The sequence below is a fragment of the Heliangelus exortis genome, chromosome 2 (genome assembly GCF_036169615.1).
Source record: "Heliangelus exortis chromosome 2, bHelExo1.hap1, whole genome shotgun sequence".
Taxonomy (NCBI): Eukaryota; Metazoa; Chordata; class Aves; order Apodiformes; family Trochilidae; genus Heliangelus; species Heliangelus exortis.
Genome location: NC_092423.1, coordinates 128,708,427 through 128,732,189, shown reverse-complemented (window position 1 = coordinate 128,732,189; position 23,763 = coordinate 128,708,427). Strand labels below are relative to the sequence as shown.

Sequence of the window (23,763 nt, the reverse complement as noted above, 5' to 3'; positions counted from 1 at the left end):
TAAAATGGGAGGAAAAGCCCTGTATTTTGAAGTCAAAACAATAATAATTTAAAAGATTATTTGTTCTGTGTTGAAGAATTCCCCTCTGCCTTAGTTTACTATTTATAAACCACCAGTCTGGGATTAATTATTATAAATCCCTAAAGCTAAAAAGAAGATTTCAGGCATGTTATGCTATGCATAATCTGTACCATTATTAAACTGCAGCTCAGATGAACTCCATGTACTATTTCTGTTGGTCACCTTTTAATACTCCTGCATTTTACCAGGTAAAATGGTACATTTTACGACTCAAGAGAAACCATTTTTTCCTATTCTCAAAGCACCAGACCACCCATCCACGATGCCACTGCACAGGATGAGTGGTGTCACCTGTAAGCACACTCACCGGGCACCCCATCTCTCATCCAGTCCCTGATGTCCGTTCCGTCTGCGGTGTCATAAACATCCGTGACATTGATGGGCTGCAGCAGGGTCATGATCTCTTTCACAATGTCCCGAGCTTTAGCAGTGCCAGTAAAACCCAGTCCAGATGGTTTGAAGGTGCCCTCATCAGACTCCATGACGATATCAAAGTTGGAGATATTTTCCTAAATACGTGAGGAAAGAAGAGACTGTTTTGTTACTGCTATTTTAACAGGACCCACATACCAGATTCTATATGCCACTGTGAGCACACCATAACAACTTCATTTAAGAAGAAAATAAATGCTTCCTGTGATTGTGTCTATATAAGCATAACCGAAAGGATTTAATATTTCCATATGAAAAAGCTGAAACAGTTCAAGTTCAGCTCTGAGGCACCAGTACATTGTAGGAACCGCAGTATGCCTGGCCAAATACTTGCTTTAGGACTTCTGAAGTGCTACCTAGAAAGGTAACCTATTAATTACTCCCATATTTCAGTTTTCACATGCAGCTCTCACTTTCTTCTCAGACCTGAAACTTAGAGAATCTGTTGCAGGAGGGAAGGGTACACAGTCTGCTTGGCTTTAAAACTAGATGCATTCAAACCTTGCTTACACTGTGAAGGACATCCCCTCTAAAAAAAAAAACCCAGCTGCTGCCTCTTCAGAAATTAATTTTTTCAATGTACCATTGGAGTCAACTCTCATTTCAGTTGAAGGACAAAAATGCCAAGGGTCCAACTGACCTGAAATGCAAATGTCTGTTTTAAAGGAAGTTTGTTCTTCCTAGGTAACTCCATATAGGAAACATTAAAGATCAAGGTTCTGTGTATAAATAGGAAAAAGAATGAAAACCAGCATCCAGAGGCATTTATTTGCTTCCCATACACTCATAACATTTCATCTCAAAGGCTTAATTTGAATAAAGTATTTAGGGACTTTGCATGAGGGAAGGTCTCACTCTTTTTGAGGGGCAAGTAACATTTTTTTTGGAAAATAAAAGAGTTTATGGTCAGGTCAGGCAGAAAAGAGCTATCTTGAATGTCAGTAAAAGGACTTACTGTAGGTTTTATTATTATGCCCAGATCTCATTCCATAACTTTATAGTTGTCATAGTTAATTACAACAAAAAAATAAAACAGTACATCAGACATGTGATAGCAGTGGGTAATGGATTCATACCATTAACAGCTCACATATGCCTACAACTCATAAAAAATTCTTTCACATTTTTGTGGATTTAAAACCAAATATGAACTAGGTATTTGTAGTTCATATGGCTGTGAATGTGATATTCACATAAGTTTTCAGAAGTTCTTTATAGAATTTACCAAGAACTGTTTTACACTCTATTTTCCCAATACTTTTCTCTTTTATATGAAACAAGTTCTCATGTAGCAGAGGTATCCACTTCTACCTTAGAAATATATCCAGCAGTTACAAAATTCAATTCAAATCTTTGTATATGATTAAGTAACTGTAAATGCCACAGTACCTTAAAATAACCAATCTACCCATCCACTCATCCAGCTGCTGGAAATCAAAGTGGAAATAACCAATGTTGGCACCAAACTGGCAAACAATATTTTTATACTATTAAAAACATTATTTAGTTCTTAAAAGACAGAGTGTAAAGAATTAGGACACACATGCTGTCCAGTACTATCATCAAATGCAGTATCCAAGCCATGAGTCTCAGTGTGAAATTATGATGATCCACAGACCCTCTGAACATGGTAGGAGAGAAGGCCAAGGAAAGCACACTGAGTGTTATAATGAACCAACATAACAAGGGATTCAAAATGTAAATCTTTATATCAAAAGCCCAAGGAGCAAGACTTAGGGAAGACAACACACATTTCAATGTGCTGATGTAAAGCTAAGTTCATTATAGTGAGTCCTGCATTAATACCATAGAATCATAGAATCATAGAATTAGCTGGGTTGGAAGGGACCTCAGAGATCATTAAGTCCAACCCTTGACCCACCGGTGCGGTTGCTAGACCATGGCACTGAGTGCCACATCCAGTCTCTTTTTAAATGTCTCTAGGGATGGAGAATCCACCACCTCACCGGGCAGTCCATTCCATTGCCTGATCACCCTCTCCGTAAAAAAATTCTTTCTGATATCTAACCTAAATCTCCCCTGGCACAACTTAAGACTGTGTCCTCTTGTCTTGTTGAAAGTCGTCTGGGAAAAGAGACCAACCCCCACCTGGCTACACCCTCCTTTCAGGGAGTTGTAGAGAGTGATGAGGTCTCCCCTGAGCCTCCTCTTCTCCAGGCTGAACAGCCCCAGCTCTCTCAGCCTCTCTTCATAGGGCCTGTGCTCGAGTCCCTTCACCAGCCTGGTTGCCCTCCTTTGGACCTGCTCCAGGACCTCGATATCCTTCCTGAACTGAGGGGCCCAGAACTGGACACAGGACTCGAGGTGTGGCCTCACCAGCGCTGAGTACAGGGGCAGAATCCCTTCCCTGGACCTGCTGGCCACGCTGTTCCTGATCCAGGCCAGGATGCCATTGGCCTTCTTGGCTACCTGGGCACACTGCTGGCTCATGTTCAGCTTCCTGTCAATCCAGACTCCCAGGTCCCTTTCTGCCTGGCTGCTCTCAGCCACTCTGTGCCCAGCCTGGAGCTCCCCATGGGGTTGTTGTGGCCAAAGTGCAGGACCCGGCACTTGGCCGTGTTGAACCTCATCCCTTTGGAATCAGCCCAATGATAGAAGTCATTCAGAAACGGCCTCTGAGGCTGAGTCTTTTAAGCAGGACTTCTGCTCAGTTTTGGAGAAGCTGCAATCAGTAAGAACCAATAAAGAGAATGGAAGGGAATATTCAGGCCAGTAAGGTGAGGGAAAGTATGAGTGTGGGAACAGCATGGATACTGAGATGAAATCTCACCTACTACTCCAAAGACCAGAATTCCTAAGTTACAAAACTTCATAAGCTGCTAGTAGAGCAGCACTGCTGCAGTCTTCAGTTGTGTTTTCTCTTATAAATGTTCACATGTGTTTTTAATATGAGACTGAGAAAACAAACCACCCACAATACATTACTCCATATTGCTCTGTAAGAAAGCTGTTCCATTCTTAGAACGTGCTGGAGCGGCATGAAAATAGGACACCCTGGGGAGAGAAACTACTCACAGGGGGACAAAAAAGAAACAGGTCACAATTACTTGAAGTGCCATGTGTGCTTGAAAAAGCTTTTTCCTTATTTTGTCCACTAAAAGATAGGATTAATTATAAAACTATTCACTGATAAGTTTTTAAGTTGCTACCTAAAAAAAAAAGGGGGGGGAGGGGCAGGGTTAGGTTGGTTTCACTATACCAACACTTTGTACACACATATTCTACTTATATAGAAAGAAATATGCACCAGGAAATATGGAATATCCTATAGGGAAGATGCTCTATTGTTCTCTGCTCTCTATGATACAGGGGTAATTGCCACTTAGCAAAGTGGAGTGAGACTGTATGTTACTCCCTTGATTAATTCAAGGGAAAAAGCCTAACAAACCAGTAAGATTTTAGAAAATAACTGCAGGCTCAGCTGTTTCCTTTATTTTTCCTCGAAGTGAATGTATCATTTAAATAAGCATTTTAAACTCAGTACTCTTTTTTTTTGTTTTTTGTTTTGTTTTTTTTTTCCTACTACTCTCTTGCTACTTCTCTTAGCACATACTGGAAAATCAAATCACATTGATGAAACCTGCTTCCTAATTCTCTGAACATTAAAATAGACTTCTATCCTTTATCTTCCTATGACTTGGTCACAGAAGAGGTCACATCTCTTTATATTATCATGTTTAGCTCTTTCACTGAATTTTTAAATGAAACATCATGATTAATAATGCATGGGAAAAATTACTTTCTATAAATATCTATTTCTATTTTCATTGAGTACGCCAATAGGCACCATCCTTGCCAATACTTCTATTTTTAATTTCTTTATTTCTTTTATTTCCCTTTTTTTCTTTTTTCTATAAACAATCTACTTCTATGTCTGATAAGCAAAACTAAAAATACAAGTGCTTCTCATCTCTAAGGCAAACACTTGAAAACATATAATTACAGTCAAATCTTTCCAGTTAAGAAAACAAACCCTTGCCACATAAATGACTGGTACTTCTGTGGGTAGGAAACAAGTCCCATCTGGCACAAACAGTGGTAATCCCAAGCAGGTATGCCCTACATGTAGCTACTTATTCAGTCAAAATCCCAATTATTAATTTTCTAACAAATGTTAAACTACATTCTATCATCTCACCATTTATCTACTCAGTCACTGACAGCAATTCCTCTTACCCAGCTAAAGTATCTGAAAGGATAAGGGAGGGAACAGCTGTCTCAAAAGCCTTTAGTAATTTGGGGCTATTTAACAACTGAGTGTTATTACTTGTCCAATAGCACACTTATGGGTTTTCTTTTTCATTTCACTGAGAAAAATCACCACTTCACAAGGAAAACACTGGAGTCTTAATACCAAAGCACTGTCCTTGACTAATGGTTAATTTGTTCCAGTAATAAGGGGCATCAGTTAATGTGACAGTGCATTTTCAGCTTTCTATTATTGATTTACACTTAACTTCAGGAAACACCAACACTTATATTTTTGTATTCCAGTATTTGACTCAGAGCAGTTGGGATCCAAGCATAGTGCAGTGACAACTGTGTTGCAGAACTTAAAGTTAAATGATGGTCATTGCAGCACTAAGAGTGTGTTTAAATCAACACACTTTGTCAGGTTGGCAACTAAGACTACAGGAAAGACAAGAGAAAACACTTGAAATATCAAAGTGTGACATCTGGAAAAGAAAAAAAAAAATAATACCCTCTAAGTATTTGCTAATATGTAAAAATGGTGCAGTGTGATTTTGAGCAGCTGTTTAGGATCAACGTTATTTAATGAAGCAAAACAGCATAAATCCAACTAGAGAAAAACCCACCAGACCAGCTGTCAGGAAGCAGAGATCAGCCAGCAACAAGGTATAGTAACCAGCAGCCATGAGTGTGAGCAAACCACTCACATTCTTTTTGAATAAAGAGAGGGAAAATCAGGAACACTGTGATTTATACATTTTTGTAAACTGCTGCAGGCTGGGCCTCAGCTGGGCACAGGGACTGAATGTGGTACTCAGTGCCATGGGCTGGCAGTCAGGGGGGGAGTGGATCAAGGGTTGGAGTTGATGATCTCAGAGGTCCTTTCCAACCCGGATGGTCCTGTGGTTGATTCTGTGGTTGATTATGCAGGAGAAAGTTGCTGTAAAGCTGAAGACTAACACAATTTTTGATAGATGATAAGTTATGTTATAGGATGAAATATTTTTTGTGTCACATTTTGTGGGAAAGCAGTCTTTAAAAAAGTCCACAGGATTTATGGCTCATTCACTATCAGAGTTATGGAGTTCTGATTTTCAAGAAGACAATGACAAACGTCTCAGTAATTTACACGACCCTGGAGCAGTATTTGGTCATGTACTCATTACTGTTTCACTCAGTAAAGACTTACTCCTAGCAAGCCTTGCCTTGTACAATACTGCTACTGTTTCCTCTGCAGTGACTTGCCAGCACTCACAGAGATGACCATTCAGTATTGAAGTTCCCTGGGATGACAGACAGGAAAAAGCAGACAGCTCTGAAGACAGCAGCAGGCTACGTAAGGTATGCATCAGATTACCTGCAGCCCTGCCTTGGAAGGCTTTTTTCTTTGAGAAAGAGGCATATCAAAGAGAAGTGTTCTTCCTGGAAAATGTTCCATAACCTAAGACCTCTCACTACTTAAATACAAGGATACCAAAACACTGACTATTACTCTGAATGACTGTCTCGTCACTGTCCTTTTTTGAAGGGTCCTAGGTTTTAATCTGAAAATAGGAAACACTACCAAAATAAAATTTTGTAGTTTACATATTTCAGACAAAGGTGATTTTTACTCTTTCAGTAAGCAAATGAGTACTTATGTAACATAATAATAATCAATATAAATTATTAATATTAATTGTTAATATTTTCTGGTTTTCTGCAGAACACTTTTAGGTTCTCATATGGGTATGAGCTGAAATGTTAAAATGAAAAGAAGTCAGTGAGAAGAAAATTCATCACTGTGAGTCAACAAGAGGTGACAGTTTTCTGTGTCTTGCTCAAATGCAGTGAATTTGGATAGAAGGAGCCCATCTTCCTTACAGCAGAACATCCCAAAGCACCAAATCCCTGTGGTTGGGCACATCAGCCAGGAGAATAAAAGCAGAGCAGCTATTCTCAGAAGATGTTTCCACCACTTCACATGTTTCAGACAGCAGGTTTGCTACTAGCATGAGGGAAATGGGAGGAAAGATGCAAAGATGAAAGTTCTCCTAACACTAGACATATATCCAATTTACCCCCATGGAATGAAGACTGCCAGAAGCTACACTGTGATGGATTCTGGGTCTTTCCTGCTTCAGGCAGGGTAAAGAATGAACCCTTTCTAGTATTTTAGCAAAATCTGTCTTTTTTAAAGCTAGGAGTGTGTTTCTCTGCACTAGGAATGTGACACTTCAGTATTAAGAATTATGAATTTTAACTGACCTAGAACTGGTGTAAAATGTAATTGTATACTTAATGATGATAGCTTTATTGTGCTTAACACAAATATTGATGCTACTGGTTCTTAACTGTGATTCTGGAAAATACAGTGCAGTTATTTTCTTTTTGCAGTTTTGTAATGGAACATTTCCATCCTTATGCATTTCTTTCATTTCTCAGTGAAAGGGATCAGCAGGACATCAGTGGTCAAAACAACCAGCAGAAATTTTACAGAAGTTTTAATAACAGAGAATGTTTCCTGAGAAGAGCCAATGGACAAATGGTCAACATATTTTGCTGGGAAAAAAGGACCCACATTCAAGTCCTTGATGGCTCAAATCAGACACAAATCCATGCTTCACTATTCACCAGAGTACTTGGTACCTTGGGAAATAGACAAGATGATGAAACATGAGTTTTCTGAAAACTCTGTTTTTGAGGAGCCAATATTTTCTGGAGAAGGAAAATTTCACAGTGACAATTTTTTTTAATGTTTGTTTCCAAGAGAAAGCAACTCATAAGCAAATCACAGTAAAAACCTCATGTGAGCATCAACAGAGAGTACTTATATTAGCAACAGTGAGATACCAGCATTTCAGAAAGTCCTGTTTTAATGCAGACTCAACTTGGGAAAAATACCAAATCTTACTGGCAATAAACACAAAAAGAGGAAACCATAATATACACCAGTGATCGATATTTTTCATACAGTTTAATATTTTCTAAAAAGTTAGGACAGTGTATGGCATTTGTACCAGAAAGCATCCTTAAGATAGGAATGAAAGAAAGCAGAAATATTTTAAAAATGCTTTCTCTAATGCAGTTTGAAATAAATTCATAACACATTAATGCCTCTAATGATCACAGCACAGTTACTAAAGTAATTTGAATGTGGTCTAGGATCTGTTAATCTTCTAATTACAAAATATATTTGCCTTCCCAGGAAATTGTATGCAATACTTTTATTCCAAAATAAATATTATCAGCCATTCATAGTCCCTTGATTCAACTGTAACCTTGTCATCACAGTACACAGATCTTTCACAGAAACTAGTCTGAAGCAATGAAAACGAGTCCAGACATATACTTTCTCCTCTCATGAACACAGCATATAAGAGTAAATGAAAAAAAAACTTTTAAAACCTACTGGGGGGTACTCAGCTGTCATTGTTAAAGGTTGTAGCAAAATTTGTACTGAATAGTGGCAACATAAGATCCTCCAGAATTACATGTTCCTCCTGCTTCTTCCATTTAACTTGGAAAGGAAAGCAGCAGTTGCAATGTTTCATGTTTTTGAAGTTATTTACTGTATTGTCTGTACATATGAGCCCTACTCACCAACTGGGTTACACAACAGGGAGCACTGGGCAAAGACTTCAGATGCAGCATCGAACCCCAGGATCTGGAGCCAGATTTATAACTAGATCCTTCAATTTCAGTACCTTTCATCAGGATATGGTGTCATTAACCTCACAGAAAACCAAGCCTTTTTTCAGTCTGGGATTAAATCTAAATATTGGGTAACAGTTAAAAGCAGTGAGCACCTCAGCAGGTATCTCCTCTGGGAGCAAATGTGCTGGTGATTCCCCTGGGAGGCTTCTACCTCACTGTCAAAACAGTGTAAGTGATTTGCAAGTGAGTGACAGGTAGCCCTGCACTCATGGAAGCACTGAAATTAACTGAACAATACTTGTTCAGTTTTAACTTTTCAAAATGTCTTAGAAAAACCATAAAAAAGAAACGAGTGAGGAAGACCAGGAGGTGTTCTCCAGAAAAATATTTCATAAAATGAAAGCATGGTTGCACTAGCAATCTGTGTGTCTGAGCTTATTCTGGCTGCAGCTGGACAAATATGAATTTCCTAAGCATTTCTCTACTGAATGCTAGCAGAAAATTGAGACAGCACTAGACTGAGCTTTTGGTCAACCCAATATGGCAGGTTTTACATGCTCATGAAGCTGTGAACAGACAATATACCTTATCATTAGTTTTACTAACCAGAAACTATAATGTGAGGCTCTACAGAAATACTTGAGTGATTTACTTGAGCTAGAGAGGGATTTTTTTACAGGGGCATGTAGAGAAAGGATGAGGGGGAAAAGTTTTTAAACTGAAAGAGGGGAAACTTAGATCAGCTCTTAGGAAAAAAATCTTTACTGTGAGCATGGTGAGACAGTGGACCAGGTTGCTCAGGGAAATTGTGGGCACTTGCCCATCCCTGGAAGTGTTCAAGGCCAGCTTGGATGGGGCTTTGAGCAACCTCGTCTAGTGGAAGGTGTTCTACAATTCTATATAAATAATGTTATTATGCAGGGATATGAATTAGTTATTGACACCATATTAAAACCACTCCTCTGCTGCTATCTCAGTTATTTCTGCAGTAACTCATCCACTTTCCAGCAATGGCAACCTAGAGTGATGGATGAGAAAGAAAGACCTGAAATTAAATAGAAAGAAATAATAAATAATCTACAAAAGTAAGAGTATTTGTACTTGTCCAGTACTATATTGTCTTCATTTCTTCTCCCTTGCCACACTTCCACTGACAGGAGGTAATTTACAATGCCAAGGAAATCCATGTCTGTCTGTGCTGAATTATTGCATTCATATTTCTACTTATTTGTAGTGAACTAAAGCCATAATAAGCCCAGCTATGGAGATGACTCATACAGGCCATCTTTCATCTAACAAGGCATCTTTAAATACCCCTCTTAGTTAACTTGTACTCATTATCATCATCAAGCAATGTTTGTGCCACACCATCCTAATTGCCAGAAATTTGCACAAGTAAATCATTAAAAGGTTAAGTTATTTTTCATGCTAAATATAATGTGCAGCATTAATCTGCTTTATTTTTTTATTATGAGTAATGTGACATTCTATAGTTGTATCAATCTATAATTATGCCAGATCCCATGGCAGGGGGGGAATAAGAGCAACAAACAACAGACGGATGTCACTTCTGCTTAAATTCTCCATGTGAATTACAAATTCTTGTGAAGATAGACTGGGCTTTCTTCACAGAGTAAAACATCCAGATGGAATTGCATCAGAAGAGCAAAAATTGAGACACATCTTTGTCTCGATTTTTTTAAAAGCAAAGTAACCAAACACCTTCCAAACAGCTCACAGCCTGTTTTATATTTCCTTATTTGATCCTCAAGCCTGCTTTTTGATATTATATCTGAACATAAATCGTAGAGACAAAAGTGAAATGCAGACTTGTTGGCAAAAGATAAGACGTGCATGAGAGAATTTCATGTGTTGCTGAAAGCACCACCATAGGATGGAGCTTATTTTCTGACATGGAAATCTACAGAGGTGATGATACATTTCTCATGACTGATGTGCACTAGGCATAAGCAACCCTCCAGCTCCTCCAAAATGCCCTTTCATACACCAGAAGCATTTCTTTCCTGTGCTACACACTTGAGAACATTTCATTCTAGTTCAATCCTGCTGAACACATCAGTGGTGAATCCAGTCCTTAATACAGAATAAACTCCAACCTGTCACCTTCCTGAAGCTGAGTTAGCAAGCCCTAAGGTACCTCTTTCAAATGACAGAGCTGAGCTTTCCTTGTAGTTTGGAGATACAGGGAAGAACTAATACACTTAGCAGTGTTAAACAAGTTAATGAGAAATAATTGACTGTTCATCAATTAGCCAGAAAACAATAACAACTGACAACGCTATTGCAAAAGCAAATTGATTTAGTTTTGTTCATCACAAAGAATTTGATCTGATGAAAATTCCACTTATTTGTTCCAACAGGTTGCTTACCATTAAAAAGATACTTTCAGAAATCACTTGCAAGTTTGCTTTTGTATTATTGTAGAGCATGTGACTTCCTAAACACATTTGCATTAATTTTGTCTTTTGATTGGATATATTAAGCACTATGGAGAACAATACTACTAAATTAGGGAAAATAATAAAAGATAACAATTTTAGCTTAAATATACAGGTATAGCATTTTTTGGGGGAGAAAAAACCCACACACATATTCTAAGGACTTATCTCCAAAACATGTTTATGCCACTGCCCTCTAACTTTGAAAAGCCAGCTGTATGCAGGAGAGACAGATGTCACAAAGCAGAATATTTTTATCATGATAAGAAGTCACAGAGTTTGTGTGTTCCTTGCATCACTGGACATCAAGCATTTAAAATGTTCCAGATCCCACAAAATTAATAATTGACAAAGAGTGTTTTAGGTTACACACTACTATGATAAGATGGCAAAGATCTTTTATTTGCAGTATTTTATGTTTTACACAGTAAAATATTATGGGAAAATGCAACGAAGCAGAAATATTTAAGGCAAACAAAGCTATTTATATTGCCAACATATGTGGACCATTCATCGTGTATTCTCAGAAAGTTAGCTATGTTTGAAAGTTGTGGCAGATATCATAATGAAGTATCTATTTCAGAGCAGTTTTGTGACAGAATCTTAGGTCAAGCGGAACGTGTGTATGTGTGGTCACATCACTGTAAAATGAAGTTTACATTTATGATTAAAACCAGAATATACACTTTCAGGCACAACTGGAATCACTACTTTTGATTAGATATTAATTTGAACATTTTGAGAAAAATAATATGCAAGTCACAAGACCAGGGAAAAAAAGTGCTGCCTAACAAATCATCTGAAGAGAGCATTTACCTTGTGCAGCTGGTAGTATTGCTTGGCACCTATTCCTCCTTGCTCTTCTCCTGTCCATAGTACCAAGCGTAGAGTCCTTTTTGGGCGAAGTCCTAAAATAGAATTTTAAATACTATTTTTAGTATTAAATATCCATATATGTGAGCATTTTTTTTAACTCACCTATACCTTGCAATGGATGGAAAGCCCACATTCCGATTCAATCATCTCTACATTCACCAAACAACCTATTTCAAGTATGGTTTTTTTTGTCAAGATCACTTTTTTTGCCTGTTTGGGGAGAAGGACTGGGGCACAGGGAGAGAGTTCATGAGAGCAAGGAGTGGGCTGTTGTGGTGCTGTGAACAGTCACAGTAGCACAAGAGAAGCACCTTGTAGACACATCCTGTAGGTGCCTGAAAACCATAACATAAATCCATAGAATCATTTTGACTGGAAAAGACTTTTAAGATCATCAAGTGCAACCATTAAAACAGCTACCTTGTGAGTCACATGTTGCTGTCATCGGGGTGGTCTGCAGTAAGTAACACACATCTGCTTTCAGCAAATCCATATCAATATTTCATGAGAATTGCCATTGCTTTGTCATGGTTAATTTACTACAATTAATTGAAGATGAGCTGCTAGATTTTTATGAGAAATGTTTACCCATTTCAAGAACTGAGGGACTCTGCAATATTATTGTGCTTTTTATCAGAGAAACTAAAAGCAACAATCTGTACTTTGGAATCTGAAATTCAATCAGCTGCTGAATGTATGCACAGCTTTCTAAACCAGGCAAAACCAAGGCCATTTTCTATTTTGCTCTGGTAGCTCAGTAAGAAAGGTATGGGCCCAGATAAACCTTGAAACTGTCTCTGGCATGGCAGAACTGAACAGATAGTACTTGTTGCCCTTTATGGCAACTTCCCCGGGCAACATGTTCCAACATTTCACCACCCTCACAGTAATGACTTTTTTCCTTATGTCTAACCTGTATCTCCCCTTGTCAAGTTTTAAACCATCGCCCCTTGTTCTCTCACTGCACACCTGTGTAAAAATCCCTACCCCAGCTTTCTTCTAGGCCCCCTTCAGATATTTGAAGGTTATTATAAGGTCACCTCGGAGTCTCCATTTCCCCAGGCTGAACCCAAACTGCCTCAGCCTGTCTTCACAGGGGAAGTGCTCCAGCCCTCTGATCATTTTATTTACTCTCCTCTAGACACATTCAAGGAGCTCTGTGTCATTCTAATGGTGGGGACTGCAGAAATGGACACAGTACTTCAGGGGGGGGTCACATAAGAGCAGAGGGGAGGGGGAGAATCACCTCCCTTGACTGGCTGGCTGTGTATCTCTTGATGCAGCACAGGACACATACATTTATCTACCTGTTATTAAAATCACAGCTATTCTGACCAAAGAACATCAACAAAATCCAATATTCACAAGTAAAATTGTTAAATTTTTCTCAAAACACTTTTTTTTAGGGTATGAAGATATGATATATTGATATATAAGATACAATATATTGTACTTAAGTTACAATATTTGCTTTAATGATACCTAATTATTTTTGTTTGCTTCTTATAAGCTACCAGTTCCTAATCAAGGCACCACTTCCACAAAATCAGAGGTCTTGCAGATCACAACTCAAGTATGTGTTGAAAAAGCATGATAAAATAGCACTTGGATTATATAGAACTATGATCTGTGATGGGTGCACTGTGTAGAGAGGTAGATAGCAAATACTACAATAAAGGAAAACTTTCACAAATACAATAGTTACTCTTTTAACTTTGTCTACATGAATGACATATTACATAGTCTAACAAAAAGGACATCAGAAGAAAATAAAATTGAAACATTTAAATCGACCATTCTGGAAACTGTGGCAAGCTATAATTACATTAATTGATGATCAGTGTGGGGATCCTACCACGGTCTCCCTGAGTCACTTGGATCCAAGCTTATATAATTCAGTTGTAGGTTGCAGAGTTCAGCACTTCTCAAAACCACTGAAATCCCATGATTTTCATCCTACTGCAGCATCCCAGGAAAGAGAATAATAGGGGTTCACAAAAGGATAACTCAGAAGGTGAAACTCCAGTTGCACCAGAGGAGGTTTAGATTAGATACTAAAAGAAACTTCTTCACTTAAAGCTTTGTTAAACACTGGGATAGGCTGCCCAGGGAGGTGGCTGAATCACCATCCCAGGAGGTGTTTAGAAGACATTTAGATGTGGTGCTCAGAAACATGGTTTAGCACTGGACTCAGCAGAGATCAGTAGTGGTAGCAGAGTTAGGTTATGGTTGGACTCAATGATCTTAAAGGTCTTTTCCAAACAGAACAATTCTGTGATTAAATATAAAGATACAGTATGTTCTAAGAATACATTGTATAGTAGCAAATCAGACTTCTTCAATAAAGTCATCATATTGTTATAAGAATTATCAGCTCTCGAAAATACAGAAAAGTTATGAAAAAGTTTTTTTTCCTCTGAAAGTGAAGCATTGGAATCATCCATAAGCAAATCAAAGAGCTGCTCAGCTTACACGAGGCACATAAGCAAACTGATGTGAGTACATTAATAGGTACATTATTTTAACACATATTTATAGTGGGTTCAGCTGGAAATACTATCTTCTTGGTTTTAGTTTATAAAGTACTTTTCTATTCCTTCAGTCTGAAAGCTTCATTTATTTCCCACCTCTCCTGACTTTTAAGAATACTCATAAGAAGTTGCATTAGCTGAAGAAAGGAGAAAGCCCTTAGTACAAAGATGGGCCTGAAGCTCATCTGTATCCAATAATGTAGCCTTTCACTAAGTGCTCTGAAGATGCAAAGATCATGAGGTTTCTTAAAGCTTTGACAGCTTTACCCTCCCAAGGCCCTGCACAAATGTCCAGAAAAGCCTTGAACTGAGCATCAAAGTAGAACAAACTGCACTACCAGATCCCTTTCTTGCTAATAATGCCTAAGCCACTGATGTATTTGCTTCAGCAACTACTAGGGGGAGGTAAATACAGATACATCATCCTCAAGTCCTGTCCACTGCTGCATTTACCATCATGAATGATTCATTTTTCTGCATTAATACCCTGTGGCCTAGAATTTCTTTAAAGGGGCATTATACAAGAAGTAGTAAGATATGGCTGACGATGCTGGCAATCACTAAATTCCTAATGCACTCCCTACCTTTTTCAGGTTTACATCAGTTTCTGATTAGACATAGGGGATTTTCTGAGTGACATTAGTTGGGATATATCTATCATGCAAGCACTTCTCAAAAAATGCCTGGTATTTCTAAGACCTCTCCCACAGCATAAAATAAAAATAAAACCAGTAATCCATATTTTGCTAAAGAAGAATTCACCATCAAACACTGGTATAGTCTGCTTCCACTTCAATTACCAGCCTGGTTTTCTGTAAACAAGAATGAAATGGTATATTTAAGATCTCTGCTAAGCCCCTGATGTTATATCAATAATGTGGAACACTTCCCTTTCTTCAGTTATATTACAATATAGAAATTCAACTTGAGCTTTTTTATCAGCTGAAATTACTCAAGAAAGACAGTGATCTTGCCAAGCACACACTCTCTTCTAGTTGCAGCAGATTATTGTCTATGCCCCATCCACTCCATTGCTTTTTGGAGCTGAGCGTCGTGGCTGCACACCACTTACTTTCTCCCAGGCATATGACAAAACATGGAGACTTTTGATACTCCATGCCACAAATTTATCATAGAAATTACTCCATGAACAATTTGCAGGTGGTCCCTGATACAGACCTAATACACCAGTTACCCAAGGCTGATTCATGTGATAGCAGTCTGACTTTCAATGTTGCCTTTGATGACAAACTTCAGGTGTAGACTTTGAAGTTGGAATACATGGACAAACTCATGACTACTGTCCTTTTTAATGAGGTACTCACATATTTCTTTATTACTAGCTTGCCCTCAACCTTTCAAATTTATTGTGGTACCAACTGGATTTGTCTGAAAACAGCATCTTAACAAACTGTGTCTCAGTCTTTGAGTTTCCTTTGTGCTATGCCTTCTGTTTTCCCCACCCTCTCTTCTGTTGTGTCTTTTTGTGGCAAAGTTTTCATGGAAATTTCCCAAGTCTTCTGAATTTATTAGCAGCCTTCTGCAAAAAGAAAAGCAATTTCTGGTGCATATTCTAGGGTCAAATTAGCTGTATCAACAGTCATTCTTAATTGCTCTGTTTTACATACAAGGCACTGGCAGTCCTTTTATGCATCATTAAAATCTCCTCCAAAGTAGTGATGCTCTGTTAATATTTTTTTAATCTGACCAAATATTCAGATGGCTTTTTTTCATTTTCTTTTAGAATTGATCTGCTGAAGTGGAAACTCTTTCACTTATTAATAGACTAGGAAACAGGAGATTTTCTGAAACTTCCAGAATCTCAACAAGCACTTTATTTCCTGGTTCAACTGAAGTGCTGGATTTCACAGAAAATTACGTATTTTAGCTCTCATTGCATTCTCATCACATTATCTTTTTCATATCACTGATAATTTTAGTTATAATATTTCCTATTCTGGTGTAGATCTAAAGTAAAATATGAAATAAGGACACTTTCACCAGGTCACAATAAGTTTTTTAGCCCTTTTTTAAAATTTGTAATAGATTGTACACAGTTCTGGTATTGCAGTCCTCCATAATATTCCCAGAGTTAGAGCCCACACTTACTCCCTAATAAACTTAAGGTCTCAGTGAAGTGAAGATGCATAAATTCTCAATATTTGCTACACAATTATAATGCTTTTATGGCAGGGTTCTGATAGCTTTTGAAATAGAAGACAGGAAGATTTCAATATTCTGAGGTATATTAGAGATTATTACCTTATTTCTGCATTCTGTGGCACAGAAAAGGTGTTTTAGATAAACAGTTCTTCCCCTTAGCATCCTGCTTTGCTGGCTAATTGCAAATAATACACACCTATGGCAATAAACTGCAATTTATAGGGTGACAGTAATAATGCAACTAATCAAGGATGTCCAGAGTTTTTCCTCTGAAAATGTAGACGTTTTCTCCATTCTAAACCATCAGGATCTTGTCTTTCATCCTGTTATTAGAAATAGAATTTTCTATGATTCTGACAACTAATCTCACAATTTGAGCAGAAAAATGTCTGTCCAAAAATGGTTTTTGTTGGAGTAAAAAATAATGGTTTAACAGAGAAAATGGAATGCTATTAAAGTCATAAATTTCAAAAAGTAAGGCAAAGCAAACCTTTTTTTAAAAAAACACTTTTAGTATTATTTAAACACTGACTATGCTATATTTATAATTCTTTATTGAAGCTCAAATGAGAAAAGAGAAACAGCCTTTTGTTTGGGAAATTGCCTTTGTTGTCTTAAAACAGTCTAATGTAATGCAATCTGCTTGATTTTTCTGTGTTGATGCAGGTTCTGCTTGCAGCACCAAGGATGAGTTCCTTGCACAGGATAGCACTGGGAAGTGAATAAACCTCTGAGTCTTGAAGGTGTGGAGTAAAGAGAATGAGGTCTCCTGGTGAAGAGCCATAGGATCACAGGAAGAAGACAAAAAGTGGGCAAGACAAGAGCTGAGGAGTGAGAAATAAAGGGAAGGCAGGAGTCAAGTTGGACACAGCAGTAATTTATTTTATTTTTATGTTTCTAGGGAGGCTGATGAGTTTACGACAGAACAGGAAGGGCAGACTTACAGAAGAGTGGAGGTGGGAAGCATGAGATGTTTTAGGTAGATTTATTTTAAGAAAGTGATGGAATATCTGAAGGGAAATGTCAAGGAAAGAGCTGGATATACAAGAGTGGAGGGAAAAGCTGTGAATAATTTGTAAGTCTAGTAACTAAAAATAACATGGGTTAAACATTTTGACTGGGGAGCTGCAGGGAGAGGAGGGAGGCACAGTCCAGAGCCTGGTGTGATGGGCTGCAACCAAGTCAGGCAGTAATGCTGCCAGACCAAAAGTTTCTTTCTTTTCCTTGTCATACCCAGCAGAACTGCTCAGGGGCAGCTCAGATGAGAAGTGCTGACAAAGTGCCCTTTTGCACATGGAGTTTTAAACAAAGAACCAGTTAGCATAGTGTCATGAAGTAAAGAAAAAAAAAGGAAAAGAAAACCAACAAAAACACACTACTTGCCTGTTTATGTCTAAAACAGCAAAGCACTGTGGTCAGCAGAGCACTCCTCCACACCCTGTCCTGCTCTAATCCCATTGCCATGTTTTCCAAGACCCACAAAAGCAAGAAGATGCTGTCTTAAATGCATCTTATTTATCCTTAGGAAAACCTCCTTCCTTAAAGGTGTATCAAACTGTGGAGCAAAAAAGGCAATGGAAGACCCTGCTCCTTCCCTCTCTGGGATTAAAAGCATCAAACATGGTTTGACCTTACTGAATGGTGGCTTTGCCTTCTGCCTCTGCTGCCCTGCTCTTTGGATGGGGCAAAGGCCAAATCTGTCACACTGTCCCCTGAGCTGATGAGTCTGAAAAGGCATGAACCACATTTGTCTTCCCATAGTCAAAACACATAACTTAAAACACTGCCAGTAAGGGTAAGATGCCCCTGACTTCATCTGGATTTCAGCCTTTCACCATGTTACAGATGTGAAAAAGAATCACAGTAGCCTCTGTCACTAGGTTTTGAAGATTTTTTATAGTTGAGCAAAGCATACATTTTACCTTGAACTTCCTGGGCAAGCAGCTGGCTATAGGAGAATGGATGACACAGATATGGGGAATCCTATGTCTAAATTTCCTGCTGGATTCACAGCTCTGCATGCCTGCTACCCCTCTGCTACACCAACGCTGTATGGAAATTGAAGATTTAAGTATTTGCTAAATATGCATTCAAGCAAATGTTGAAATGAAGGAATAAATGCAGTTGTAGTGCAACAGCACACAAAGCTATTTCATACCAAGTAGATTTAATAGATTCGCAAAAGGTGAAGGTCAGAATAAAATATGCAGCTTTGGGGAAGTGGAAAGAATGTAAGAACAAGGAGTTAATATCAGGCATATTTAATTTAAAAAAACCCCAAGCCTACTGTAAAAGCAGTCATTTAATCTTGTTTCATAAAGTCTCTCCTAGACAGCAAGCAACTACAACACCATGGCTATAGGAAATTCAGAAGAACATTTAATAAAATTTTTAGTAAGTAGGTAAAAGCTGCAGTCACATGACCTCAATTTAAATTAGAAGGAAAGGAATTACTAGAGTGATAATTTTTTAATAAAACATATCTTTAGTTTTTATATATTAGCTAGGTCACTTGGACTGAAGAAAGGCAACTTTGCACAAAGACTAATGTGAACTGCATAGAAGTCTGTCTTACGGTTTTCTAGGCACATTAGTCACAGGTATAATTCAGATGAAAGCTACAATTTTAATTTTAAATAAGTTTTAAAGAAAAAAAAATCAATCTAATCAACTCCTTATGAGTTACATTAAATGCAATTCAAGTAGAATCTTGAAATTCTTATGTGCATTGTTTTAAAAACATTTCTGCAGTTCTCTGTGCTATGTAACAGAACTTCAGTTGTGCAAATCCATGTCTACATCTATACAAAAATTAACTTATGAAACTCTGTTTCTCTTTAACATTGGCAAAGAAGGAAGAGGAGAACTATGAATAGCACCTATCACCACACAATTCTTCCTTCCTCATGTGCATATAGATCATCGTCTAGGAATGTAGGAAAGCCATGTAAGAGGTGTGATGGCTGGGGTTAGATTTTGCCAGCACTCATCCTTCTCTCATCAGGCTGCTCTAACAGTGATGGCATCAGGCATCCTGCCCTGAGTGCAGAAGAGGAAAATGTGCCCTGCTCATCTACTTTGCTCTGGCAGGTCCCCATAGCAAATATTTTTTTACACAGTAGAACCAGGACTCCCAGAAGTAATTGAAGGCACAGTTAGAGCAGGAGATTTCCTGGTCTCCTGTGGCATGCAGACATGACTGAACATGAGCTCAGTGCACAAGACAACACCCACCAAAGCCCAGGAAATGTTTACTCTGTACCTCAATCCATCATGATGCTGGTCTTTGGAGTGCAGCCTCTCCTGAAGCTGTACTGCCTACTTCAACAAAGGCAGGAGCTGAGATAGCAGTAGCTGGCATCACCTTACATGGCAGCTGAAGGCAAGGAGGGTAAGTCTGTGATCTGGCAAATTCACCACACAGCCACTGTTGTGTGCTCCTTGCAAAGATGCAGCCCCTAAGCATATAGACTGGGCAGTAACTGGTGGGCATATGTGCACCTCTGGGCTTGACAGGACACCAAGAGTTGGCTAGTCATGGAGCAAGTGAGACCAAAACACAGCCAGGGAAGAGTAGAAAACATTTCTGAACAAGGAGAGGTAGCCTGGGGGGGATATTGCAGAAAGAAACCTGGGATGTAAACAAAGGACCTGTTGACTATTTGATTCCTCCTGTGCTAGCAGACATGAGACTGAAAAGAAACTAGACTGTAGTGGCAAGTAGCAGAACCCTCCAGCTTCTCTCCTCAACAGGAAAAAAAATTGTCTCCAGATGTTTTAATTAAGAAGAGACACAACAGTTTTCATGTTTGAAGTTTTTCAGAAGAAAGCAGAGAAATCCATCCATTAAAAATCAACTGCCTCTTTAAATCAAGCTCTCTACGCAGTGAGGAAGCATAAAATAGTATGCTTGGGAAGATGACACTGCCATACATCAGCGTTCTAAAGCCTTCTCTCTGGTACTGTCATTCCCTCAAGCTCCCTTTAAGGACAAAAATCCCTTGATTCTAGTGCTGGAGCACAAGGTGATTTTGGCAGGGTGCTCCTCAGGGTGGGAGCAGGGCAGAGCACCTGTGGCCTCAGCTAGGAAATGCCTCTCAGCTAAACAATGCAGGAACACATCCAAAAGCACTGGACACATAATACCTGCTTCTTGCTCAAATACAATGTACAAGAGTATAAGTCCTGAATGAGACAAGAACAGCCATAGCAGGAGGCTTGAAATGGCATAATAGATGCATAAATACCTCCTTCACAGAAACTTGGCAACCAACATCTGGAATAGGATCGAGTCCCACAGGCTGTCTGCCCACCTGTATAGTCAACTAAAGGAAAATATAGGACCAAAAAAAAACAATTGGGTAATTTTATGATAACTTTTTTATGAGTAGCTGCTTAACTAGCTATTTTACCTCACCTGGAAAGGCAGCTTCTTTTGTAAATCTCATGTAACATGGGGACAAGAGAACCTCTGTTTCAAATGACACCAGAGCATTAACCAGACCAACATGAAAATGCTGAGACAAATGGCATTGGCCATCTCCAGAGACATGGGGGTTTTTTTAGCACACAAACTAAGAAATGTAGAATATTGGAATTATAAATGCAACCTGAAAATGATTTTGGTTGGAGGTTTGTAGACCATAATTAGTAACACAGCTGCTGTTCTTCAAAACTACAAAACCCCCAACTTGCCCAAGACCAGTCTCTCCTACAGCTTTCAAACGCCCTCACACCACATCACAGCTCATGCAACACCCTAAGGATTCCCTGGGCTTCAAAATGGGAACCCCTCAGCCCTTTGTTGCTAGAACACCCCCAGTGCCTTGCAATCATCTCTAAATTACCCCAAATAACACTCACTACAATAGTAGCAATATTTGTTACCTATCATGCAGAGTTTGCAGACAGATGATAAAGAAAGAGGCTCTGGTGCTTACACCAAAGCTACACATGTGCCGACTGACCAGGCATCTGTCATCACAGGGAAAGGATAAAAGTAGAGTTTCTTCCTGCTTCTCCCTCAGTTAGGGCATAAATGCACTCACCTGTCTCCTCAATCACTCACTTGCTAAGAGCACATCAAAACTTCATATTCTAAATATTTCTGTTTCACACAAACTTAGTTAAAATTGATCAAAAGGTTAAAAACTGTGGAGGGGAAGGCAGCAGCTGCCAGACACAGCTGCAGGCAAACTGCACATTGCAGACGTTTACTGCCTTGGACACCCCCGTCAGCAGTTATGAAGGGGAATTTCTTAAGCATCAGAAATCCTCAGCTAATCACAACAGCCCCAGCTCCACTGAAATTGAAGGATTTTACCAGTTCTGACCAGCTCACTAACTGCCTCAGTGCCTCTAAAGACATCTTTCTTCCCAGACAAAGGAATAAAGAGCAATAACCAGATGAAACTTTCGTCTTACTTCACATAAGCAACTTCTGTGGAAAAACTTCCAGTTCTTCATTTTTTAAGCACATAAGCTTGCCAGAGATCCTGTCAATCAGCAGCATATATAAGCTTCAAAAGTTCCAGGGAAAAAAAAATTGTTTTTCTTTCCTTTGTGCTTCAATAAACTTCAACATTAATCAGGAGGAAAGACTTCTATGTATAACATCCATCAATATGGCTAATAGTTCATGAATTTTTCTGAAATGACCTACTGGAAAAGCAAACAATTGGAAGAGAAGAGTTGATATGGACAAGATGGTATGGATTTCCTTAGCTGCACTAAGGAAAACACTTCTGTTCACTCAGGTCCAGAGCTATTTCTGAGTACTGCTGGTACCAACATGTGCACAAGCCAGTGCTGACCTTTCACTGAAAGATGCTGAAGGGGATGTTTCAAAAGTGAAATTGAAGCCACACAGAAGAGGTGGAGTTCAGTTTTCTCCACGGGGTAGCTCTGGAAAAACCATGTGAGGCAAGATCCCTTTTGCTGGAATGTAGCCATCCAATAGTGTTTGCTCTGCATTTACTGTCTGTGCTTTCACCCTGAAGAAGAGGGAACAGCAACATCAGCAGGTGCCCCCTTCCTCTCACCCCAGCGTGGAAGGTGGGCAGAGAGACTGCAGATATTAGAAGCCAAGTATTCAGACAAACTTGAAACTTTTCACTTTTTAGCTCTACAGTCAGATTTTCCAGGTCTTACTGAATTGTTACAGCTCTAAACAGTATTTAAAAACTACAGTAGTTCACAATCTGGTCCTACATTTTCAGGTACTATTCTTCTAAAATGTATACAAGAAATTTTACATGAATGGAATCTTTTTATTCTACTCTCTGGTAATGTATTATAAAATTACTTCAGCTAATTCTGGCCTTCCTGTGGTTCCTTTTATTTCAAAAAAGCACAACACTCATGCAAAATGAAGAAGTGAAATGGGAAAAAAAAAATCTATCTGAAGTTTGAAGACTCAACGACCATAAAACTACTTCAGACTATGCTACTGCTATGTGTCCTTATAGGGAACATACAACTATTACAATACCTGGAACTCTACAAAACCACCAGAAATTAAAAATAGAACAAAATGAACAATATTATGCAGAAACTGCCAGCTCAATTAAAAGAAATAAAATCTAATACTGAAGATTCAGGAAATATAAAGGCTAAGATGGTAAGTATCCGATTTACTCAGGAATTAAAGCAAAACTGTTAAAAATTTTACTTTAAACAAGAAAACAAACTGTACTACTTAAAATAAAATACACCCATATTAAACTATGATTTTTCAATTGATTTAATGTATTTGATCCTAAGCCAAAAGCTTAGGGAGGAGGTTATGTTGAAAGTGTGGAATGGTATTTAAACCACAGTAGTTCCTCAAGTACTAAATGAAAGTATCAAAATACTAATTAGGAGGCCTAAATTGTGTCCATCAGCCACATTCAAGGGTCACAGGGATATCATGATGAAGTGCTATCTGATAATTATGGAAGAAAATTGATTAAACAGAGTAGTAATATCCTGTTTTCATGGAAGCAATGGACCATGGCAGACTATTTCTCACTACACGATATAAACTTCATAGTCTGTAATTCATATATCAGAATGTTCACTTCAGCTTTAAGATTGTATCACCAGAACTGTAAGATAAGTTATGCTCTAGTAAATACAGACATGGTTTTTATGGCTATGAAATTCACCATGGCTTTAAGGTTCCCAGTACACAGTAAAAAAATGCTACATGTGCCTACAGACAAGGCAGCTGAGCTGGCTTATCCTTAAGCCATAATGTATTTGGTGGCCTGGTCTAAGACTAAATTTATCAGGGTCTGAAAGGATATTAAACCAAATCTCAACAGTTAAAAATATAATGCTTGCTCAAAACACAGCCCATGGAACTGATTTGAAATGTAACTCCTTACTTC

At 38.5% G+C, this 23,763-nt stretch overlaps 1 protein-coding gene and 1 long non-coding RNA gene across 5 annotated transcripts in view; one reads left to right on the top strand and one right to left on the bottom strand.

Moving 5' to 3' along the window:
* Window positions 1-23,763, top strand: part of LOC139793411 (uncharacterized) — a 410,787-nt gene that overhangs the window by 232,707 nt on the left and 154,317 nt on the right. The window lies entirely within an intron of this gene.
* CPQ (carboxypeptidase Q) overlaps window positions 1-23,763 on the bottom strand; it is a 164,336-nt gene that overhangs the window by 34,646 nt on the left and 105,927 nt on the right. For all 4 annotated transcript variants that reach the window (XM_071738014.1, XM_071738015.1, XM_071738013.1 and 1 more), the window contains 2 exons: window positions 11,637-11,728; window positions 389-590 (listed from right to left, as the gene is read on the bottom strand). In XM_071738014.1, the coding sequence (XP_071594115.1) occupies window positions 389-590; window positions 11,637-11,728 (294 nt within the window). The remainder of the gene's footprint in view (window positions 1-388; window positions 591-11,636; window positions 11,729-23,763) is intronic.